The sequence below is a fragment of the Nesoenas mayeri genome, assembly GCF_963082525.1.
Source record: "Nesoenas mayeri genome assembly, chromosome: 2".
Taxonomy (NCBI): Eukaryota; Metazoa; Chordata; class Aves; order Columbiformes; family Columbidae; genus Nesoenas; species Nesoenas mayeri.
The window spans coordinates 137,817,129-137,835,022 of NC_137543.1; the positions used below are offsets into that span (position 1 = coordinate 137,817,129).

The following is a 17,894-nucleotide window of genomic DNA, read 5'->3' on the forward strand; positions in this document are numbered from 1 at the left end:
TTCTCATAAACTTCAAGGCTTTGGATACAATCACATAAAATACAAAGTTACATTTATTAGTCAAATCTAGGAAAGACAATCCGTAACCTTTCAGAGGAGTCAGAGGTAACACAAAGGCTGGAATTTACAATTTCTAGGTCTGATATTATTCAGCTGAAGAAGAGGTGAAAGATTTCAGCCAATTTTCATTTTTGCTTTAGTGCTAAAATCCCGTAACTACTGGCTGGAAGAAGAGTTGGTGCTTCCTTTCCTCTATGCAATTTATTTTGTGCTACAAACAGCAAAATCATTTGAGAAAGGGCTGAGATTTTTGCTATAACTAGGTTGAAACGAGACCTCATTGTATGAGAGTTGTCAAACATTTTTCACATCAACAGTCAAGATGTCAAAAGTTTTCATGACCCAATTATCTAACTTTTAACGCACCAGTTCAGAAATCACATTCTGATTTTGAATTATTAAAGTAAGTAAAATTTCTGAATCAAAATCAGTTTCAAAAGCAAACCAAAATGTTCTACTTATGAAAAATTTAATATAGAATGCTTAGGTTGTTTCAAAACTCCTTGGAAAAAAAAAAAATTATGTCGATTTTTATCAATATCTTTCCAGTGGCAGCAATTCCGATTTCACACATTTGAAGAAAATTCCTTAAAAATTAGTTACTAAAATAGCTACTCACAGCCTTGTTTTATTTTTTCAAATTAAACATAAAATTGTGAATGGGAATCTTTTGTAATAAGCTAGTGAAGGAGAAAACATCTACATGTTCAAACTGTACCAGTTTATGTTAAACAATTTAACATAGGAGGTGATCTCACACAATTTAATTAAATTAAGATGAAATTCTGTGCAAGAGAACTGTTTAAGCCAAGCTGGCATTAGCACGTTAAGTTGTTTTGATTTAAGAGGATTAGTGTTTTAGTCCCTAAAATCATTTGATTGTCTGACCAAATACATCCATGATATGCCTGGAAATAACTAGAGAGAAGTAACTACAGCTGGGCTGATAACCTAAATGGTTAAGTGGGGCTTTGTACATTAATATCATTTTATTCTGTATGCAGCTGGGGCTCAGGTTTCCAAGGCATTTTATGAAGCACCCTGGGAATGGCAATCTTTCCTTCTCCTTTAATTTATAGCATGGAGATGCTTGCTAATGAGAAAAATAATCAAAGATCTGGAGGACTGAACTCTATCCATCCTTCAGGAATGAAAGCATGAAAATCCTTAATGATGCCACAGGCTCAGGCTCACATGCTAAAAGGATTGCAGATGATTCTAATTAATACAGACCATTCTGACTTTGTAACTGGCACACACTGAAAAACACTTCTTACTTTCTAGGTCAGATATACAGACACTTGAAAGCAACTGCCAAAAATCAGTCCCTAAGGTGTCTGCTTATGTTTACAGGCTAAAATAAAAATAAATTGGCAGGGAGAGGCTTCAGATATCTAGGGCTAAATATACATTGAATATAAACGAGAAGGATTGTAGTTTTTCTTGTGCAGGCACAAAAGGAGGGAAAGACTGCAAGAAACCTGCCTTCCTCCAGCCTCACATACTGTGACAGCCTTGTATACTCTAACAGGGAGAGCCATGAGGTGTGCAAGCAGCTCAGCGCAGATGCCCATACCGAGCAGGCCATGCTCTGCGGAGGGAAGACCGGCCAGCCCTGGCACTGTCTTGTAAATAGGCTGGCGGTGAAAAGCATGAGAGATTTGTAGCATCGCTTTAAAAAGCAGGAGAGGTCCTAGAGCAAAGATAGGTGAGGCAGCCAGGGTCGCCCAGGCGAGGGGACGGGGTCAACACCATCGCTCCTTCACTGATGCCAGCACCATTCAGCTCAAGAAGGCTTAAGGCACATTTTGGCCTTAACTTTTGAAAAGCACATTTTGGCCTCACTTTTGAAAACTGTAAGATAAAACACTTGTGCCAAGAGATCCTCACAATGGTGTCATAGTAAATTATAAGGAAAAAAAAAATTAACAGCTGGGGTGTGTATTTCTGCCTTACCAATGTAATGGCAAACATCCCATACCAAGCCCCAAACCAGCATCCCATGGGTTATCCTGCTTGCCTCTAGCCACCAAGCAAACCCTTGTCTTGAATCTCCACTGTGAAAGAGTCATGTCTGCACTACATAACAATATAGGGTTGCAATCCTTCTGGTTTTTTTTAATAAAACACCATTCAAGTGAAGGTTGCCACAAAGTAATTATTTTCCCTGGGTCTTTCCTGTAGCTCCTTTAGAGTCTTTACATTGTTCTGTGCTTCCCTTTGGCTCAGCCCATTTATAAAATACATATGCCACTAAAACAGCCATTTAAAAGCCACTTTGTACACATAAACTGATCTCAAAAAAACCCCAAACTATAAAAAAAGAATCTGGTACTAATAACAGCTATGGCTGCTGCTCCTGAGGCAATACAACACAGGCTCACTTGTACTGGTCACATTTGAAGAAGGATCCCTTTCGTTTGTGAGGGCAGTAACACAATGAAATGCTGGTGATGCAAAGCCGAGCGGCAGTGATGAAACAGCATTATTGTACAGAACCTGTCAAATACATTTACTTAATGATACATTAGCTAAGCCCCAGGCGATAGGGTTATGTCAGCAGTGGTTTTAGCAGATCTTACAGAAACATGGTTTTGTTACTGTCTATGAGGGATGTCTTCTGTAGCTCAAGATATGAAAAGTACTGCATGGACTGTAAAAGACAATTTACTACAATAAACCTTCCTTTCTGTATAAATGATAGAGAGCCCAGCATCCACCTTCTTCCTTTGCATCCTTTATCTGTGTAATTGAACAGCAAAGCATACATTTAAAAGGGTGAATGGCATTCTGATGCCCTTTCTTCAACTTGTCAATGTGTTATATTACTATTCTAGCTGTTTAAAAATAAAACAGTGAAAATAAAAGCTGAGTTGCCAAGTCTGACTTTTCAGGCAAAAAGCCTAAAAAGCACACAACCTAAAGACTTTGGTGACATTTAGATACACTTGTGAGACTTCAGCAAATATTATATGGTAAGAACACACTTCTTAACTGAGATGCCTTTTTCTTTTTTTTTTTTTTTTCGGTCTTGACTGAGAGTGAGCAAGATTAAATAAAAAACTGTAAAAGGGTAAATACAATAATGACATCCTCTGACCCACTTGCTGCCCAGATGCTCCAGAACTACCTTTTTCCTTTTGATTGCATATTTGAGAAACAATAATTGTTTGTGTTGGAATGTCAGACATGAAGCAAGGCAGCATTAACGCAAGTCTCATGTCTCTGCTTAGCTATAGCATTATAAAACAGAACACTTAATAACTATAGAAAAATGAGTAAATAATATGCTGCAGAGAAAAAGGACTGGAATTACATCTGTTTCTCCCTGTATTAGGCCAATAGAAAGAGAGGGTGGACATCAGTACAGTGAAAGAAAACATATCCTAATGTATTTCTCTTTACATGTTATATGTGCTTTTATATTAATGGCTCTAAGTGGCTATGGTAGATGGAAGCAACTCAGAATCACATCTGATAAAAACATACGTGAATGCAGACTAATATTGTCAGCAAACTTCAGAAGAGGATGAGAGAGAAGACATGCTCTTGATTTCCTACAAGTGAGGACATCCAACCCAGTGTGACAGCTGCTACTATATTCTCTGGAGTACAACTGGGAGCACATTCAGAGGTCACATAAACTGCAAGACAGACTGACATAGCGGACAAAAAATTATGCCAACAGCCAAAGCCAAAGGTGATATGGCTCCTCAGAGAAAAGTCTTCCAGCATTACAGACAACTGTTCTATTGCTAGTATTGCTCATGTACCACATTTCATCTAGAAATAAAAGACTGTAGTGATGATGAGGCAATCAGGATTCCAGAGTCTAACTTCTATAGCACATTACTGTCACAAAAAATGGCACATTACTGCTACAAAACCTCTGATTTCCCTTTATTTTTTCATTTCTTTGCTATCTAACGCTACACTCAAACTCATTCTCACTGGAACTTTCATTAAATATTTACAGCTTCATCTAAATAAGGACTGACCGTGCTTTACTGCAAGCAAACTTCACACACTGAAGGCAGCTAACCAATTTCAGTGCATCAAACGCATCTCAAAAACTGTGACATCAAAGGAACAACAACATAACTAGGGTAAGAAACATTTAAAATAAGTATTATGTAGTGCCCTAATCCAACTAAGAACAATAATTATAGAATTAGTAGCTGCAGCCAGACAAAACCACTCAAACCAATGGACTGTGAAATAAATAGTATGAAATAATCCACCATGCATCATTTTACAGCAGATAAGACACCACGTTCAAGTAATCATTCTCTGAAATAAGCTATCAGAAGACTAAGAATAGTTCCTGTCATCTTTGTCTTTATGGGAGCCACAAAATAATCAGGCATCTAAATGTATGGGCACCAAAATATGCAAGTTCAAAAGTAAAAGACCACAGATGAAGCTGTTGTAAAAAGAAAGGCAAACATTAATCTTTACACATCCAAGACAGCTGAGCCTGGTGCAGTTTACTGAGCAGATGGAAGGTGAGAAACCTTATACACAGCCTAATGGGATTCTCAAGTTCCAGTACAAAATGCACACAGGGAAGTGCCACGCACATGAGACTGTACTGCACACACACTCACACAATCCAGCTCAACAGTAAAAGCGGGATGCTACTCTGCAAACCTACCATGGCAGGGTAATAAAGCTTGCTGGGAATATACAGAAGCAGTGAAGGATACAGGGAAAAAATGGGCCACACAGATAAATCACACCTTGGTCCACAAGGGCAACACCCTCCAGGTGTGCAATATACCAGGATGAACACACGGACATCCTGAGAGTAACTCAAGACTGAATGCCAATGCAGCCTAGTATTAGCATGAGAGCTACCCAGCCACAAGAGCACATCATTCCAGAACGGATGTATTTCTGCTATCTTATGTTGAGCCATCATGCAAAGCGTGGACCAACCCAAGTGCTCTGGCTCTACCTGTGACAGGACACCAGGGCTTTTCCAGAGAGCTGGCTCAGCCCACAAGACCTGGTATTGCACTGCCTGGCTCCAAGGCACTGTACAAGGTTTGTCCTTGTGTACCATCCCAGGTGACACAAACATGCTGTTCACAGCTGCGACTGCTGAGGAGGTGACATTTAGGAAATGTCTAAGGTATGTTGAGTAGTAAAACATACCTCTCCACAGGCACTGTTTTATGACAGGTGTATTATGACAGCATCTTCTCTGGCACCCTAAGGCAGCAAAAGTTCAGGCTACCTGCTAGGGAGGGCTGAGAAGTATATAGTTATCATGAAGCAGCTCCATATTGATAACCTAGTGGAGGCAAATGTGTATTTCACACCATGCTACAGCACAAAAGCTCTGGACAAATGTCTTTAACTCATCCCCTTTCTTCAAAACATTTACTCAAATCTAGTTAGGTGAAATCTACATTTGAGTTATGTATGTCTGCATAAGCTGACCATCAGCAACAAGACACTGGGTATAAATGTCCCTAAACAAAATACTTATCCTGACAGAGCCAAACATACTGTATTCCAAGGAGAATCTTCATGGGATCCTTCAACACTGCCTTGTGAAAAATGTCATGTTTGAGTACATCGTAACAGAAAGCCCTGTGAGCCAATAACCTATCTGTCTAGAGTCAGGCATCCATTCTCGATGCGATGTCATTTTCCTCTCCTTTCTGCGTAGCACAAGCAACACTGCCATCAGAGAAGTGGAGTGGGCTGTGCAAAGCAACATGGAGATACGGAAGTTGCTCGCTGTGCAACAACAGGGCTTTAATGGATTGTTCAGAGCAGTCTGATAACCAAGAGCAACACATATTCAACCTGTTTCTGAAGTGCACAGTTATGGTAAAATCTCCCAGAATCAAAGTATAATGCATTTCTGCCTACACAGAATTGATCCCCAAGACCACAAAATAAAACAAAAGTTGGCTCTCTGTCCAAGTGAATGCACTCAAACATAACTGTCAGTAGGTCTCTAGCACCATTATGCATCTAACATCTGCTCATTCTTACAGTTGCTGTCACAGCTCAGGGGGAAACTGGAAAGCCTAGTATTACTCCCAGTGAAAAGGCTATGAGAAATAGCAACCTGGTACTAAAAATCAACCAGAAAACAAACCAACCAAACACACAAAGCACAAACCAAACAAACAACAACAAAAGAACACCAAACAAACAAACATAAAAACCTGGACTACACAGGGTCCATAATTTAGTGATGTTACACAATCTGCCCCACACCTTCTTTTAATAAGTTTAACGGCATCAGGGAAAAGACAATGTTGCTCTAGCTATTGTGCTGGAGATAAAGGACAATGATCCCGCAGGATAAAAGCACTACTAGTCTATAAATCGTATGGCAAAAGGGACCATTGTGACCACTTATCTTTTCTTCCTGTGCCACAAAAATGATGTATGACTTTTCTGAATGAATTATTGTTTGACTTATTATTTGTCTGTTGAGCAGGCACATTATCCTTAATGAGAAATGTCCAGTGATAGAAGATCCAATAGAGTCTTTAAGTAAATAGCTTTAGTGATTTATCTCACCATTACAATTTTACAAAGTTTTTCTTGGTTTATTTTTGTCCCACTTCAATACCAAACAATTTGCTGCTGTTGCACATCGTCTGCTGGAGCCCTTTTGCTCCCCATATAACTATTATAGTTGGTGATCAAGTTAGCAGTTAGTTTTCATCTTGTAAAGTAAGGTACAGTGATGTCTGTGGTTCCAGGATAACAACTACTTACCACTGTCCAAACTCCCACCAATTTATGAGTTGTCCTCCTGAAAAGCACATGTTAGAAACCTGCATTTCTGGCTAAACTATGTTCACCATTCTGTAAGAAATCACATGCTTGCCAATCAAAACATACCTCAGATGTACTCGGTGATATTCGGACCAATAGATTAAGTTTGACAATTACTAGAAGTGCCAATAACTCAAAATAACCCAGCGTAGTTCTGCACAAGAAACTGCTGCCTCAAATGACAATGTACAAAGAATTATTGCTTTCTTCAAAGCTTTCAACAGGGCCTCTCTCCTGTACTGAACCAAAATCTATGACTTCACAGCTTTTTTTTTAATACCCGTATCTTCCCCTGGAGGACACTTCAACAACGAATAACCAGACTGCATGCAGGATTGCTGCCAGCCTGCGCGAGCTTGTTATTTCTGCAGCAGTGTCAGCAGCAGCAACAGCGAAGCCCTGATCTCTGAGATTGAGGCATTAGCAGCTTTGGAACTAATCTGCTCTCCTCTAATGCCTGTGCTCAGTCTACCATTGTATAGCAAATTTGCAGCAGAATGGGGAAAAGGGGAGGATGTTACAAGCAAGATGGCATAAGAAGGGATTCAGCAAAAGTGCTCTCTCTATCATAGAGAGCAAAATGGAAGGATAGGTTAAAATGAAGCAGAATAACCTTCCTCATACAGATATACAGGCATTCATATATGCAGTAGTCAAAATAAGTCAGAAATATGGTTTAGGTATTTCTCAGAGAGAAAAGAGCGGAAGTGGTTTCATCCTTTTTACCACTGTGATGACAGGCCTATCAACATTTTGCTCTCCAGGTTTGACTGCACTATCATACCTACATGCTTGAGTGCACTCATTCACACATCCACACATTGAGCACATCTACTTGCACTCAGTGGCTATTTGCCACCTAGTACTATCCACAGATTACAGAGATTCCCCAGGGCCTGGACCAGACATCATCAAATTTCCATTACTACAAAGCAATTACTCCAGGCAAACACCTGCCAGCGGCCTTCCTGGCACACGACACAGCCCTTTCCATACCAGAGAGGATGGCCAGCAAACTGGTGGACCACAGAAAGGTCTTGGGATTGCCACTGAATTCCTAGTATAGCCACAACAACCCAGAAAATTGATCCCAAAAGAAAAACCACAATGCAGTACATCATGAGCTTTGAAGAAGGGGACAAGCACCATTCTCCACTGTGAAGGCACTGGTCACCTGCCCTCCTTGCTTACTGCTGACACAGACTCAAAGTGCTAACATAGGTCACAGTAAAATAAATTCTTCCAAGGGTATTTCACTATTTTAATAATAAAAAAGTTACACCATTAAGGTTTAGAAGAAAAAAGGAATTTAGAAGTCTCCAGCCGGTGTTGTCATGGCTGCACGTAGGACTGTGGGAAATAACTTTATCCTGAACAGCAGACTGTACTTTGCTTAAAAATAAATTTGTTCTGCTCAAAGTACATTGATTTGCTAAAGTCTGCTGCATTTATTTACGAATGAAGCATTACACTATTTTCTGTGTTTTGAACTGCCATATATTACAGGCGAGGGCTTTCCTATTTAACACTCTCCATTTCTTATAGAGGGTAGACCTGAGAGAAGGGTGGAGCAGATTTCAGTAGCAGCTGTGCAACCTCCACATCACAACGCACGGTGACTGCATCTGCCTGAACAGGGACACAATATCATTTCACCTTACAGAAGTGTGATTTTTCTAAGCAGAAGGCCAGTGTGGTATGAAATCTGGTGACCTGAAGCATGGTGACATCAGTGTTGATGTCTGTAGAGGTACGGTGTCTACCTTTGACAACTGTTAATTGCAGAGAGCAATCACTGTGTTTTCAAGTGATTAGCAGAGTCTTGGCTCACAGATTCGGATGAACTGACAACTCAGCTTTATGTTGAATTAGTTTGATATAGAAAGAGCTACTGGGACCAATGTTTTAGATTTCTCAAAATATACAGTAAAGTTGCTTGGACTTCTTCTTACTTGAACATATGCTCCTTTACCAGCAGCATCCTCCCTTCTTTTCCAGGAAAATTGCTACTCCAGAGTAGCAGTTATTCAGTGATTGCCGCTTGCATTTCCTATTTCAGCCACGTGAACAAAGACAAGAAGGTTGCCCTTGTGCCCATCCCTTATACACATCCCACCACTCCTTTCCAAGAAGAAGGGCTGTTTCCCTCCCATTCTGCACAAAACTGACTCCCGCAGTCTCCAAGGCAGAATTTCCAGCGGGTCCCACGGCGTGTCAGCCTGTTTCTCTACAAGCTCTTCCCTGCCAATACCCATGACACATACTGCAATGAGCAGCCACGCAAGAACCTGTGGTAGCCTGGTAGCCTAGACCTGGGATGACTTCAAAGGGGACTGGTTATGTGAACAAAGATAATGCACATGAATAACAGGTTCTACAACTCGGCACTTCCCTCCATTTTTAGTGCATATCCACACAGAATTAATAGCTTTCTGTGGGCCTTTCTAGAATTATAAATTCAGCTCTTGCTTCCAATACAAGGTATGTGGCTCGTAGCTTAAGAGCCGCTTGTTGCATGCATTTATTTACCTCACATCTGAGACCAGTGTTACTGGATGGTAACACACAGTGGATAATGCAGAAACAAAAGCATACATTAGATATGGCATCTTCTCATTTACAGAGGCGAAGGTAAAAATGGGAAAGAGCGACGTGAAAAAAACCACATTTATTCAATGCTACCATCGACTCTGTGTCTTACCTGCCTAGGGGTCCCAGATCTCCTGAGTCCTGGCTGCCTGCATCACTGGGTGTGCTCACTGATTTCGAAGAGGGAGACATAGGGGTTGGGACTAAATAATGAAAATAACAGGTATCCCATGTTAACACATGCAGCGACTGCACTGATGAAGAGCAGTGTCAGACAAATCAAAACCAATGGACCAAAATGATAGTGGATGAATGAGTAGGAGAGTTTGAAATGGTGAAAGCAAATAAGGAAGGAAAGAAAAAGAAAAGGAAGAGAGTCAAGTGAATTTTAAGTCTTTTGTAAGTGTTAAAACTGACATGAATTTAGACAGGACTGAAAGCCCAATGGGAATCTACAGCTAATCAGTGGAGGAGATATCTGTGGAAATAAAATAGTAATTGTTTTCTTGGGTATAGCTTAAAGTTGACTTGCAAAAGATTTTAGAAGTATTAAGAAATATCAGGGGCTTGCCTTGTCAAAATCTAAGTGAACTCTTCTGGTAAAGTTAAGTAGGCAATAGAGCAAGCATACTTTTCAAAATCTGAATTTAAATCAAAAGCCAGTGTCCATTAGATATGGTCTATGGCTGCAGTGTGGATATAACATCAAAAATAAAAGCTAAATAAGGAAATCCAGCTAAGTTAAAATCATTTCCCAAAGATGGTGAGAATACATATTAGTTTGCTCACTGATCATGTTTTCTTAAGTAATTTAGGTCATATAAAGTTTCAGTTTTGGGTGGGACATGATTTCAACACTCAAGGAAAAATTTCCCTTGGTTCAGATGCTATTTGCCCAAGTTCTAAACATGACTGACTGCTTGGCTTGCCAGGGCTTTTGAAGCGTATTTCATGCAAAGGCAGTTTTGTTTCCTGAAACAGGAAAGGAAGTTCATAGCTCAAGGTCAGCCTGAGTTAAAGCTCTTCAGCAAGGAAATAATAAATTACAAAGTAAAAAAATCCTGATTTCTTTTAAAATGGCTTCTCAAAAATATTTAAAATGCAGAGATGGCTCCAGTCAAGATTTAAAGCAAGTACTCTTCAAAGAAGCCCCATTGAATAAAACACAAAAAAGGAGTTTTGATGCAAGAGCAACGTTTCCCATTTGGTTTAAATCATGTGCATTTCCTTTTATAGATTTAGCAGAGTAAAACTTTAAACTATTTTGTTACGCTCTATAATGTATAATGACAGACCTGTCAAGAGACTTGGATTTTCCATGTGGTCAAACATTTCATGCAGATTCTCACTAGAAACTGTCACAGAAATGACTGCAGCATGAAAAGTGAATTCATCTTCATGACAGGCCTTTGGCAGGTTACAGGTATGTCGTGGTTTTTTATGTATTCCATATTCACAGTGAGATCTGGGTATCATATGTGTATGTGAAGGCAGAATTAGTGTCTCCTTCGTATACTAATTGTGAGTGTATATACAGGGAATGAAAGAGGACAAAATACTATTGTTTAACTAAGATGAATCATCTCATATGTGAATTTTTATCTTCTTTTGATAACATCAAACACAAAATAAGTAACTAAGAATTGATAATGTGCAACACAAATATATGTGTTTAGTTAATAGTATGATAATAAAATATATCATCATTTCTAGATAAAAACAAGTATTTAAATGCTAGAACATTAAAATGTATCTGATTTAATAACATTATGATATAATTTACAAAACATATTTTATGATACATAAAATAACCTAACCATTACTTGTCAGACTATTATTCTGAGAAGTGGTATTTAAAAGCTTCAGTCATTATATCATAACTAGGAAGGAAGGAAGGAAATTTCTCACTTTAGGGCCACCCAATAAGTGAGACAGAACTTAATCAAGGTAACCAATATTCAGATACTATAAACTTTGCCACATGTATTTTTAATCTGAGGACTTCAGATTCTAGAACTGAAAAATCAAAACCAAAAAAGAGGTTGAGCACATGAAACCAGATCTAAAATCTACAGTAATGATCTGATTATAGGCTTTTTGCTAGTTGTGATTTGTCTTTTTATTTCCCTTCTCCAGTTTTGCTTGATTGTAAAAGAAAACCAATAGGAGTTCCCACATGACTACGCTCCTCCTTCCTCAGCAAACGCTTGATCTGAATTTTTGAAACAAAACTTAGAGCTAATGAAAAACACAATTTATAATATTATTTGTGGGTCATCAGATAGATGTGAGAGAAGATAAAACAGTCCATCAGAAAAGAAATCACTGCTGGTATGCAAAACCAACCTGCATTACATTCACAAAAATTTACTGAGGAAATGAAACAGATGTTTTTGGCAATGACAAGTACTGAAAATGCCATGAACTGGTATATGTGAATGGTATGGCAGGCATTCAAACAGAAGAGTTCACTTCACTAATACAGCCAAAAATCAAAAAGCCAAGCATGCTTTAGTAGAAAGAATGCATTCATTGTGGCAGAGCTGAATGCTTTACAGTGTGCTTCTCTCAAATACCTAGAGGTGGTTCTGGGGATATACCAATGCTCTGCAACAAAGCTTCTGTCTCTCTTCTTTTGCGGTCTAGGTCTGAATCTTCCTGAGCTGGCTCCTTCTTTTGCTGTAGATCAGCCTGAGTTAAAACAAAACAAAACAAAACAAAAAGGTTTCATCAACTCTAGCAATGAACTGTGTGGGAAATATTTACATGCACCACTGCTTAGATACACTTTGAAATTGACTTAGTTGTGTTTCAATAATTTATAACTTAGATAATTTACACTCCACATTTCAGTAGCAATATTTTTCCCTGAATGCATGGGAAAACTGATCTTTGCAAGTATATTTGCAAGGATTCTTACAGTACACTAATGGACATCATCTGCCTCTCACTCATCAGATGCAACTTATTCAGGTAATATAAAAGCTGACCTAGAATAAAAGGTAACATTACCCTGAATAAAAATGGCCCCTTCCTACTTACTCAAGGATCAATAAATAAAATTTCATTGGACTTCAGTAGCGTAGCTTAAGAGTGTACATTTGGTCCCACGCACTTGTTGGCAATAAAAATACTTTGTCATAAACACCAACATTTAACAGGAGCAAAAGAAAGGACTGATGCGTCCAATACAGGATTTTGGCAGCCCTGGGCACTAACAGCCAAAACTAACGGTCCACAAGACCTTTCACTCTTTGCTTAGATATCTATAGCTCATTTGATCTTCCCCACATCAGCCTCCTCACACTCTGGTCTTCTGGGACCCAGAAACAGGAGGAGCAACATCTGCATTAGCCAGAATCCCTTACATTTGGCTCATCACTTCCCAGTTTAGTATGGTGGAAGGAACACACCAATACGCCAGCCTAGTGGTTAGAGTGCTCCATTGGAAGAACCAGGCTTGCAGCCTTTTTCTTGAGCAGAAGATGGAACTGAACCCATGTGCCGCTTTGCAGTCCAGTGCAGAAACCAGTAATGCAAGTAAAACAAAATGCAAGCAGTCACGTCTATAATTTTATCATGGCTTAAGTACAGCAATCCCAACATAGTTCTTACAGAGAATGTCTGGCAGCAATTGCCTCTGTACTTTGGATCCTGAGGTTGCTTCAGAATTGACTGGTCCCACTCAACCTTCACACAGGGAGGTTTTCTTTTCCATTTACAGTGCTACTGTTTGGCACTGCAGTGTACTCAGTCAAGCTGTGTGTCCCAAGGTGGATCTGGCTATCAGGGTCAACTGAAAGTTTCAACCACCAAAAGATCACCACGAGGCATAAAATCAGAGGCAAGGGACAAAGGAAAGGACTTAATAGCTTCCTTGGGCCATTAGCTTGGCTTCCTTCCCTCTAATTAATTAACAGGCTAGTAATGAACATTGGAAATGTTAACATGCAAAGTTCTGCTTACGGGGGACTCCTCTACTGATTCTAGGAGCATCACTCGGGGGTGTATTGGTAATTGCACAAAAATGGTTTCAATGTAAAAAGATTTAAAAGACAGTCAAAATTGGAATACTGATTTCTTGGATCACATCACATTTCCACAGTAATTCCATGAAATTAATGTACAATATTAAAGTGTCAGTTAAAAAGGAAACCAGTTATTAGTAAAGGATAACAGGTGCTTTAAACTATGGTAAGTGTTGACATTTGAAGGAAAGGAAACATAATCACTTAATGCTTCTCTGACTTTGCATGAAAATGAATATCCACTCCCTGTCAATTCTCACCTCTATTCCACTAAGTGACTGAATAAAAAAAGTACAAATCCCTTAATGAAAAACCTAATGCATATTGTCAAGGACAAATACAGTAATATGTCAATCAAACTTTAACAGAACTGAAAGATGCACCCATGCCAGAAGACGAAAATGCAATTGCAATTATGTTTTACTTTACTGGAGAATAATAATTGTAAATCTGTTACCTTAGCTAGTAATCAAACTAGTCTTCAAAATATATATTTAGATTGTAATGGCTTGAAAAAACTGTAAGCCCTCTTTCTGTCTTTCCCCACTGTCCACTCCCTTTCCATTGAAGGAGAGCCCAGGAAAAAGCATTGTGGCAAACCAATTTTTCTTTTTACACACACATACACATCATGTTGTCTAAACTGTTGTCACCCGACAGTGCCTTGGTTTTAAAGCAAATCCCTCACCTCGACTTTCTTAACTAAAAATAAGCATGTTGATTTCAAGGCTAGACTGATGTGGGTTTGAGGATCTCATTCCACATGACGGATACATCGAGGTATAAAATGCTGAGATGGCAAAACCTCAGCAAGCCCCTTCTACAAGCATGAGCTATCTAAATGATGCTTTTGTATATTTACCTCTTTCTTCTTCCTTTCTTCTTCCTTCCGTTTCTTTTCTTCTCTTATCTGAGCCAAACGCTGCTTTTTGCGCTCAAGTTCTGCTTTTAAATCACTTTTGTCTGACATTTTGACTCTGCTGAAAACAAAATTATGGAAACCAAGGTGAAAAGATAGTTAAAGGTTTTTCCTATTTACTTAAAAAATATAATTATATCAAAAACAGTGCTTCTGACATTGCTACAAATCTATTTCTATATAAACGCTGGCTTTTGGACTACACTGACATTGTAGAAAGCAGGATATTTGTTTCACAACCTTTATTTCAGCAGCTCTGCCAGACTGCAGGGCCCAGATCCACAAATGGATTTCAGTTTTAAGTACAAGAACTACATCTGCCCCAAACAGCCCCATGTATCTTAGGCAAGTAAGAACTCTATTCGCAACAGCTGTCACCCCAGGATCCCCTCCCGTCCCACTGGCGCAGCCCCACACAGACCACCAGCTCCATCTCAGGATCAGTGGACATTTTCATTGAATGGCTTCTTCTTATAATTACATGTTTTATTATTTTCTTTCATTAAAGTGTAACACTTGCAAAGACAACAAAGCTCTTGGGGCTGAGGTTGCATTTAATGCGCAGGTCATACTGGTGCGCTGGGGGAGCATCCTCACCGAGCTACCAGGCTATCCTGCATGGGAACCTCCTCCACCCCTTCCAGGGAAACCTGGGTCATTCCCCCCAAAAGCCTGCAGACAAGGCACAAAACCAGGCAACCTAGCAAACCTGAGCTTCTCTTTAATGAAGCATCACATTACTCTGCCAGATCATCTTTCCATGTGGCAGGAGATGTGCCTAACATTCCTGATGTGACTCCAATCAAACAAACTTGGCTAAAGCATTTCTTCTTAGCTACTAAAAGACCATCCTGCCATTTAATCTTAAACACAGTTCTCTCTAGGACAGTGATATAAAACTGCATACACACTTTGTGTTTCAAATCTCTCAACTAATGCTGTTATGTGAGCCATGAAAATCAAGGGTAAAGAGATATAACGTAACATCATGCAGAAACACATACATATCTCTGAAGAGCACAGGATAGCAACCTTTTTCTACAGTTTTTAAACCCCAACAGTGTTGCACAAATCCATAACTTAAGTCACGGATAATTTATTTATTTTCTAACCTCATCATCATTATGGGCTGTCATCTAACTGTATCAATACTGATTTTCTTATTAGCACTTTACTTCAAAGATAGTCATGACTAAAATAGACATTCACGAGAAGACTTAACTGTGCCTTTCCTATTAATTCACACATCACTGACCACATCCATCACTGCAACCCAGAATCAATCAGATCAATGGCAGTGCCATGTATATGCAAAGGAAGTCTATTGTTTGCTTGATGCATGGGAAATTTAAATGGTAACTCTCCGTTAAAGGTAATGAGAACTCCACTCATATTACTGCCTGGGTGGATGGACAGCTGGAGATTAAATCTATATGCTAAAAATTATATGGCACTTTCACCCATCATTAATTCTGCTGTAGTCATCAGCTCCCTCCTCAAAATGATAAAAGCATAATAGGCCCACGATATGGAAGATATTGCCAACGTCACCTGCACATTAAATGCAACCTCAGCCTCAAGAGCTTTGTTGTCTTTGCAAGCATTTTCCTTTAATGAACGAAAAAAATAAAATGTGTAATTATAAGAAGAAGCCATTCAATGAAAACGGCAGGCAGATGAGCAGAATTATAGATGTCAGAGGGGCCAGCACAACTGTATCTGTGTGTGGACCACACCACAGATGCTAACATTTCCCAGTCAAACTCCCAGCTGGAGCCCACCAGCAGGAATCACACCAGGACAGCTCACACCATCACAGATTCTCCACACACTTCAGCGGAGCTGCCCATCCTGGCAAGATACCCCATCGCCCTTTCAAGGATTGGGGACTCCTGGTTCAATCCACCACAATGCACACTGAATGGTGTAACAAGGAGGGACATCAAACTGCTAACAAATTGCACCACTAGTTGCACTGGCTGTATGTGGAGCACCATTATTTCTTTATTCCTTCATCACTCCGGTCCTGTTCATGATGATATTGTTTTCAATTTGAGAAACAGAAATCAAAACCATGAGAAAAATTGCATTTAATGTCAAGAAAACTAAGCAGTAGCACCTTGAACATTAATCTGTGTGATCAGTTGACGTCAGTGAGCTATTTTTTTTACATGACAAATGCCCAGAGAAGAAAACAAGCTTTTTAACGGCAGAGCAGGTAGTATTTTGCCTACCAATCTGCTCAGGATTTGTGGGTCTCTCAGAAATATGACTGAAATCCCATTTGAAGTCATTTTCCTAATCTGTTGCACACATTTGAATTCTGATTATGAAGTTTCCCCTCAGAGCCCTTTGGACTAGATAGAGGTTTTGCATCCTTTTAGTTCTGCAGTTTGGCAACAAAAAGCAAGCTCCTGTTTCTATGCAAAAAATATGCAAATGCGTTTTAAAGCTCATGACAGAAACCCTGAGGGTTTGACATCCCTTTCAAGCTGTTTGTCAGATATCAATGAACGGGCTTTCTAAAAATTCGTTCCCTTAATGTCAAGGAAGCTAACTAGCTTTTTCCATTATTTGAGCATCAGTGGTTTAGTACCTGGCCCCTTCTTTATAATGCCGCAGTCAGGGTGATCAAATCCTATTATAACTTTGCCCTATTTTTAACAAAACAGATCTTACATACAACAGAGATAATGCATTAAATTTCCTTCAAAGAATGTCGCCAGAGCTGAGTTATAGAAAAATTTAATCTCAAGTTACTTTCATCTGGAATATATTACAGTCGTGCCTTATTCCCCTGAACAGCTTACCAACCTTCAAACTAGTTATTTACAATTTTAGCATAACTTGAACACCAAGGATATGTAATCACCTTTCTCAGATGCCAGCAAGTCAGTAGTGAGCAATGTAGCAAGCGTACTTGTCACTGGAGATGGCATTAACCGTGGAGTTAACACTTTATATTCATTACTGGAAACAAATTTCTAATAACTGCCATTGAGTGCCAAAAGGCACGCCACAGCAAGAGAGATAAAGCTAAACAGTAAAGAAGATGAACTTTTAACATTGTCTTTGGTGCAGAATGACTGCCCAAGGCTTATGTACGACCCAATCTTCTCCAGCCTGGGAAAAGGCATTGGTTAGAGGGAAACAGTAATGAGAACATTTTGTAGTGCAACAATTAAATCACCTATTTGGAAGAAGGAACACATAGGAACAAACACACTGAATACTGCATTAAATGTAGGAACAGTTCTCCTAGCAGGGCAGCAGCTTATGACTCCCCTCTTCAAGGTGCATAATCTTAGATCAATTTTTATTTTGTTTGGCCCAGTTTACTGCAAAGTGACACAGTTTTAAAACGAGAGTCATCCCGCTCTGGAAGAGCTTACCACCCATGTGCTAACATAGGTTCTTGAGATGTAGCAGGATACAAGGATGTGAACCACCTTCCACAGAGAGCATTTACCTGGGCTCCTAATACTTTGAGG

At 39.4% G+C, this 17,894-nt stretch overlaps 1 protein-coding gene across 4 annotated transcripts in view; it reads right to left on the reverse strand.

The window, feature by feature from the left end:
* The window catches only part of DYNC1I1 (dynein cytoplasmic 1 intermediate chain 1), a gene marked incomplete at both ends in the record, with an annotated part of 175,353 nt that extends 160,899 nt beyond the window's left edge, over positions 1 to 14,454 (reverse strand). For 2 of the 4 annotated variants that reach the window (XM_080339250.1, XM_080339248.1), the window contains 3 exons: positions 9,569 to 9,659; positions 12,033 to 12,147; positions 14,347 to 14,454. In XM_080339250.1, coding sequence (XP_080195376.1) covers positions 9,569 to 9,659; positions 12,033 to 12,147; positions 14,347 to 14,454 — 314 coding nt within the window. Of the gene's footprint in view, positions 1 to 9,568; positions 9,711 to 12,032; positions 12,148 to 14,346 lie in introns of all 4 variants that reach the window. The other 2 variants (XM_080339249.1, XM_080339247.1) reach the window with 1 other exon arrangement.
* Between the last annotated feature and the right edge of the window lie 3,440 nt (positions 14,455 to 17,894).